Source organism: Telmatherina bonti (genome assembly GCF_933228915.1).
Source record: "Telmatherina bonti genome assembly, chromosome: 17".
Lineage (NCBI taxonomy): Eukaryota > Metazoa > Chordata > Actinopteri > Atheriniformes > Telmatherinidae > Telmatherina > Telmatherina bonti.
In genome coordinates, this window is record NC_136615.1 from 34,387,327 (window position 1) to 34,394,812 (window position 7,486).

The window sequence follows — 7,486 nt, forward strand, 5'->3', positions numbered from 1 at the left end:
CAGAGATTACATAAACGATGACGTATGTGGCCAACAGTATAAATAGACCCCATCTTGCAGCCTGAAGCTAAAATCCTTCCAGCTCTGTGAAGGGTTCCTGCAGGGTTCTAGGACAGCTTGGTTTGTGTCTCTGTCCTAGAACCCTCCAGAGATCCCGGACCTCAGCCGTGGAGGTGCCCGCAGTGAAACCCAGTGGGTCCTGGGGGTGTTGCAGGAGGAGAGAGGAAAGGCAGGAGAGAGGGCCAGTAGGTGTGAGTGTTGGTTTGGGGAGGGTACATCCGGTTTGTAGTGTGTGTTTGACACTGATCTTTCAACTGACACATCACCTCTTTTTAAAGATACATACAAGCACGAAATGATAATAATAATATTAGCAATAATAACAATAGTGATGATAATAATCATAATAATAATAACAATAATGATAATAAAAAAAATAATATAATAATAATAATAATATAATAACAATAATGATCATAATAATAATAATAATAAAATGATATTAATAATATAATGATAACAATAATAAAATATTAACAATGATGATAATAATAATAATAATATATTAATAATCATAATAATGTAATGATATTGATAAGATATTGATAGAAATAATACTAATAATAATGATAATAATATCATGATAATATTAATAATAATAATAAAAATATTAAAAATAACATAATAACAATCAATAATAACGGTAATAATGATGGTAATAATAATGATAAATATTAATGATAATAATAATAACATATTAATGATAATGATGATAATATAGAGGATGATGATAATAACAATAAAACATTAATGAATAATACATTAATTATAATCATTATTATTGTCATTATCATTATATTATTAATAATAATATAATAATAATATAATAATAATAATAATAATAATATCCCACCTTAATTCTGCTCATCACAATGGAGCAGAAAGCCCACCGTGTCACAACACAGGTGTTGTCCAGTTCCTGTCACACATTCCTGTGTGAACAGCAATAAATGAGAGTACAACAATTATTTCTTGACAAAAATGACTGAAATGTTTCTGCTTGACGAGAATAAAAAACAGAAAATGTATTTTGATCTAATAATTCTGTTGCAACATCTGCATACAGCAGCTATATACCGTCTCTCACGTTTTGAACAGAAAACTTATTTATTTAACTGAAAACTAAGTTATTACAGCTTCATCAAGCATCCATGTCAGTCATTTAACTTCCATTCACAAAATCAGGAAAATCAAACTGTGACTGTGGAATGAAACTGGTTTTTCCCCGTGATGGACTGGAGACCTGTCCAGGTGTACCCGGCTCTCGCCTGATGGTTGCTGGGATAGACTGACCTTAACTGGACAAAGCGCTACAGAGAATGAATGCATGCAGGCAAACAAGCAGAAACACTGATGTGCACAAATAAAGGGCTACAAATAATTTGGTCATTTGAACCAAAATCTGGATCATACCTCCCTATAATATTGTCTTGTTGTCATTCATGCTGTTGATATTGCAGACATTTGTTTTTAGTATTGCATATTACTTAGTATGTACTTCTATGCTGACACAAACTGTTGACTTTATTTTTTAATAAAAATTTGATCATTTAGGAAGTTACGTCCGTACGAAATTACGAAGAATAAATTCCTGCAGAGCATTTTTTGGAGACCCTCTAATAGAGAAAGAAAAAGTCGAGATTCGGTGGATTTTGGGCTAAAACTGAGTTGACTGCTCTCTCAATTCAAAGGTGATCTGGAAAATAAATGAAAACAAATGAACTGCAATTATATTTTATTAACAGATATAAAACATGGATAAAGACATTTATGTCATAAAGATTTATAAAACATTTTTAAAATATTTATTGTGTGCAAATACACTGACTGTCTTTAACACCAAATGCTAAATTATATACACGCCTGAATGAACCCACTGAGCTAAATATACCCTATCAACACTGAATGAGCAGCTTGTTTAAACATAACAATATACTTTTCTGATATCCTGGAAGAGAATCAGGAAGTGTGAAGCGGCTTTCTTTCTAATGTGAGAGGACCATGTGGCTGCTGCAAGTCATCTGGATCACAGATAGCTGTCACAAGGCTGAATGACAGAAAAAAAAACACAGTTGTAAATCACAAGTTACACAACACATTCCAACACTGCGTAAACAAAGTTTATTAAAACAACAGCATTATATTAATGATTGTATATACATTAAAGCAGAGCTGTGAGATATAATCAGCGAACTGATTATTGGTCGATGTCAGCATTAAAACGCATCCTTGGCTTTTATTGGAATCAGTTTGTCCTTCTTTAGTGACATAACCTTCACACAACATGCAGGTATCATGCATTATACTTCTTCAGCGATGTCTCCTCGAACTCTAAATGATCACATTTACGAGATGTATCGTATAATTTTTCAGATATTTTTGTTTGGCACAACCTGCTCCAAAATATTGGTATCAGTTGATGTCAGTTTCGGAAATTAAGAGTCAGACAAAATTGGTATTTCAGATATTAGTTAAGAAAAACTAGAAACAGCCACATAGGGTTTTTTTCCTAAGTTGTGGAAGCATCTTAGATTTCCTCCTCTATCTCTCATAATTCTGAATTTTGACTTGCTGGTTGGAGACACCTGGGCTCGGAGGCTTCAACCTCAATCTGTGCGTGCTATTTTGTGGCAGAAACGTGCACATGTATTTTTATTCTTGTCAAACGTACACAGACACCATCAGAGATTACTTCACTGACAAGCCCATGACGGATACTAATTGTGTTTTAGACGGGATCAAAAGAGCTTAAGAAAAAAAGACTTTACCTGTCACTGCTTACATCGTTCATTTTCAACAGTTCTTCAGTAGAGAGATGTTCAACCAGTGCCACACCAAAACAGTCTCCCAGGACGCTAACAACTCCACTGCAGCGATCGCTGGAAACACAGTGAACATGGTAAAACAGCTACTTTTTCATGTTGTTTTATGTGATGTTAAATGTGCAAGAAAGGAGGTTATGCTCACATCAGCCGTTCTATCGCCAGCAAGAGGGAAGCGTGATTTGCAGGAACCTCAATGATGGTCAAAATGAAGAGAGTGGTGGTTGTTCCTGTGGCTGGGATTCCTGCTTGTCCCACAGAGGCGACTGCCGCGGTCAGACTACACAGGGATGACAAAGCTGTGTTGATACTGAACTAGCAGGCATCTGCAAACCTGATCTAAACTCTGTGACTTCAGCTGGGTTTAACTTGTTAGTCAAACCAATGCTAATCCATATCAAATGGGACATAAAGTTAAAAAACAAAAATAAAAGTGGAACACACCCAATGGTGAATAACTTGCTCCAGTTTATGGGGATGCCGTTGAATTGCATGATGAAGACTGCAGCAGCCATTTCATAAAGGGCTGTTCCATCCATGTTGATATTGATCCCAAGAGGAAGCATGAACTGAGTGATACTTGGGTTAATGTTGAGGACTCGCTCGCAACACTGGTAAGTCTGTGAGGATGCGTCGCTTGGAGACACAAGGGAAGACATATTTTTGAACATCTCTACCATGTCCACATGCTTTATTATACACACACTAATGTATATAGTGCTGTGATCTTGTAATGTTTAATCGAGATTAAGAGAACTCTTACGAGCGAGAGATGATCAGCGCCCTCAGTAAGGCAGGAAACACCCCTCTTACGACAACAAAGGGGTTTTTGCGGACCAATAACAGATAGATCAGAGGTAGAACTATTGCTCCGGATGATAAGTCTGACAAAGAGCAAAACTTTCAGTGTGAAAGTCAGTTATACAAAATATATCAGTGACAAGCAGCTGTGGTCGCATGACCAGCATGTGTGTACAGAACGTACCCAATCAACACGGCTCCAACGAACTTTCCAAGGTTAAAAGCCGTCTCCCAGTTGTTCCCAATCTCAATAACAAAGCTCGCCATCAGGAACATGACTCCAATTGGCAAATAGCTAAAAGGACACAAGTGACAGAAAAAATAAAGCAACATCTCAGTGCAAAGTACAGAAGATCAGCTGTGCTTTACTTTTATTCTTTTATTTAGCTGTTATTGGGAGATAATGAGTTCATTGTCTCGTTACCTCGTGCGGAGGAAGACCGGTTTCTTGTGATAACAAGATGATTGTGGTGGGTTTAAAAGTAAGTGGTTGTTGTTACACCTGATAATCAAAACAAACCCTGTGACAGCTGGGGAGGAGCTGCAGTCACGATGTTTGTACACTACCAGTCAAAAGTTTGGACACACTTTCCCATTGGGTTTAATGGGAAAGTGTGTAAAAAAAAAAACCATGATAGAAGTCAAATTAAATGTATTGATCACTGATAGATGTTCCTCCATCTGACGTATGCTGGCTTCCCAGTACAGACAAGCTCTGTACTGGGAAGCCCCTTGGACCCACCAGCTGAGGTGTTGGGAATGAAGAAGATAATGGCTAAGCTCTCATCCATGATGAAGGACAATCCTTCCCTCCTCACCACCCCACACCCTTCCTGAACACTGACAGGACTGCAGTACTCCTTATCAGCAACAGACTGCTGCATCCAATGAAGGAGCAGTTGAAGACCCTGCATTCCTACCGTGGTTAGACTGGAAACCAGCAAAGCTCCCAGTACACTAACAAACATACTCAATGGAATACAATCATTTTTCTTAATTTAATTAATTAGGTTAATTAATTTTACTTAATTTCTGTTATTTTTATCATTTCTACACACACATATAGAAAAAAAAAACAAAACTCCTCTCTCGCCCACCCCTCCCATCTCCCCAACTCCCCACGGTAGGGCAGGTGGCTGTTCATCTCTCAAGCTCGGGTTTGCTACCAGAGTCCTGGGAGCTTGAGGGTCCTACGCCGTATTTTACCAGTTCCTAGGACTGCGCTTTTCTGGACAGAGATGTCAGATGTTTCACCAGGTATCTGTTGTGATGTTTCACCAGGTATCTGTTGTGATGTTTCACCAGGTATCTGTTGTGATGTTTCACCAGGTATCTGTTGTGATGTTTCACCAGGTATCTGTTGTGATGTTTCACCAGGTATCTGTTGGAGACATTTCTCCAGTGTGGGGGGACACACACACTTCTCTTTGGTCTCTTCAGATTTTTTCCTGATGGTTGTCCATCTGGGTTCTCTCTGCTTTTCTTATTACTGTTGACAGACACATCTGCCATTCCACAACGGCGAAGTTTGGCACGGAGATTACCCATTTTGAATTTTAAGCTGGTCTTCCATCCATTGCAAGCCCTAGTGGATCCTGGCTCTTTAAGGCATGGGTGCTTACCAGTCAGTGCCTCTGCAACAATAGAGAAGTGTTCATCTTGGGGATATGCTGAGTATTTATACATCTCCTCTGCCAGCTTCTGCAAAATGTCATGTTTCATGTCTTGTGAAACTGACATGCGTGTTCCTTCTTTCATGTAAGTTAGGTTTCCCTGTCTCAGTCTATATTCAATATCCACTGAGAAATATGGTATCTCAAATGTAGAGGGCCATGGGTCACGGGAGGTCTTCTCGCTGTGTGGAAGAATATCAGTGTCAGATGAACTTGCCGTAGACAGATCACTTGCTGAAGATGAAAGGATGCTTGAAGACAATGTCACAATTACGTCTTCAAGTGAGACAATCTTCAGAGTTGGTCTTGTAGGCAACTCAGTTATATGCAGAAGGCATTGTTGAAATCTGGTTCTTCATAGTGAAGCATGAAGTCGTACGCCAGATTGAGTCGTTTTTTCAGCTCACTTTTGAGTTCTTCCACATCTGTTGGCTTTTCTTGGAAAATTATCTTGCGAATGTCATTTTCACCAACCATCACTCTCACTGGCCAAGACTGGTCCATAACTCTGAAAGAATAAAATAGTGCATCAGCACAAAATGTAACGCTTCAGAGTAACAAACAGCTGGCCTTTCACTCTGTAGGCATAGAGGGGAACAATGTCATTGAGGTCCTTTAACTGGGTTACAAGCAGGCTTGAACTACTTTTGCAGATTTCGTAAGATCTGAGGTGTTCATGATACCATGCAAACATTGGTCTGCAAATGAACATAACACTGGTTTCCACAACTAAAACCTGATGAATCTGCCTGAACTCTGGAAGGCCTGCACAGGAACCAACAGACACCAACATGTCACTTGCATACTTAATCCCATCTATGAAAACGGATGTTGCTGAAAGGACTGTCTTTTGAGGTGGATATCTTGCAGACAAATATTGCTGCACACTGTCTGGGAGGGAAGGAACCAGGAAGTTCTTTACTTTATCAAGTTCTAATGCTGGTTTGAAAAATGAAGCAGACTCTAAGTGGTAGGCCATCATCTTCTGGTGTCTATCAGCTAAAGTCAGGGGAACATTTTGGAAGTTGTGGGCTTCACAAATGACTCTCTTGAAAAATTTGTGCTTCCCCTCAAACCTCATCGTCCAAACACTGACAAGTGGTCCATATACTTGAATCAGATGGGAATAATGCTCCAGGTAATGGTGTTTTGGGCGGAGTCTGTATTGAGGAAATACCTTTTGAATCAAAGACCTATGCTCTGACACCTTGAAATCCAGATAATGGAGCATTTCCTCAGTAAACCTTGGAGACATGACCAACTCAACCACATCTTTCAGGCACAGTAGAACTTCCCATGTTTCATCTCCCTCGGGGATATAATGACCAATCAACAGAGGAATCAGTCTGATCAGGCTCCAATTTTCATGACCATTTCCTCCAATGGTCCCTCTTGCTTGAAATGTTTTTGACACTGGCTGAGGCTGGTTAGTTTTGTCTGAATGTGCATAAGGAAAATCCTTTATGGCACAATTGAGCATCTCAAGTGTAAATACTTTTCTTTTTATCAAGTCCTGAATGCAAAGGCAAAACTCAGAAGGAACAATACCTTCTAGCAAATCATGGAGGACATCAGGGGGAAAACCGTTCACAACATGAAAGTACTCCAAGTGTTCACTGAGTGGACAGGTGTTTTTCACACCATAATGCTTTGCCATGTTTGGATTTTGCTGAACCTCCAACACCTGCTGATCATGTAGTTGCTTTGTTCTCAAGCAAAAGTGACCAGCGCTAACTTCTTTATCTTGTATTTCCTTCCTTGTATCCATGCAGAAGCGGCATATTTTATCAGAGACAAAACTTTCTTGAAATCCTCCCAATGAATGAGCAGCCAAATTATCTGCTGCAACGTACAAAACAGTCCCTCTCACACTGGATCCCAGTTTTTCCACATATATTCCATGCTTTTCAAGAAGAACTAGATCGTGAAGGAGTGGCCTAAGCACTTCAGAGTATCCGTGTGCCTTGACAGTATTTGTCTTTCAAAGAAGAGCCAACTGTATAGAGTTGAGAGAAGAGCAAAATCTTGGTGCAAGATTAACAAATACCCAATACATTGCACATATTTTGTGCTTCTTTTTTTAGATGTTCCGAGTGGATTTGTTACTTCAAAGTCATCTATGTAGAGACC

At 39.0% G+C, this 7,486-nt stretch overlaps 1 protein-coding gene across 1 annotated transcript; it reads right to left on the bottom strand.

Moving 5' to 3' along the window:
• Positions 1-2,035: 2,035 nt before the first annotated feature.
• On the bottom strand, positions 2,036-4,236 carry LOC306768517 (excitatory amino acid transporter 3-like). Its single transcript, XM_079256903.1, has 5 exons — positions 3,868-4,236; positions 3,327-3,766; positions 3,028-3,162; positions 2,843-2,939; positions 2,036-2,107 (listed from the first exon to the last, which is right to left on the bottom strand). The coding sequence occupies exons 2-5, from the start codon at positions 3,560-3,562 to the stop codon at positions 2,087-2,089; spliced, it is 489 nt and encodes a 162-aa protein (XP_079113029.1). The 5' UTR covers positions 3,563-3,766; positions 3,868-4,236; the 3' UTR covers positions 2,036-2,086.
• Between the last annotated feature and the right edge of the window lie 3,250 nt (positions 4,237-7,486).

Coding starts and splice junctions, on each gene's coding strand:
- LOC306768517 (XM_079256903.1), bottom strand. CDS start 3,562: ATGGTAGAGATGTTCAAAAATATGTCTTCCCTTGTGTCTCCAAGCGAC. Junction 3,163..3,326: donor AGCAAGTTATTCACCATTGG/GTGTGTTCCACT, acceptor ATCCCTGTGTAG/TCTGACCGCGGCAGTCGCCT. Junction 2,940..3,027: donor CTGGCGATAGAACGGCTGAT/GTGAGCATAACC, acceptor CTGTGTTTCCAG/CGATCGCTGCAGTGGAGTTG.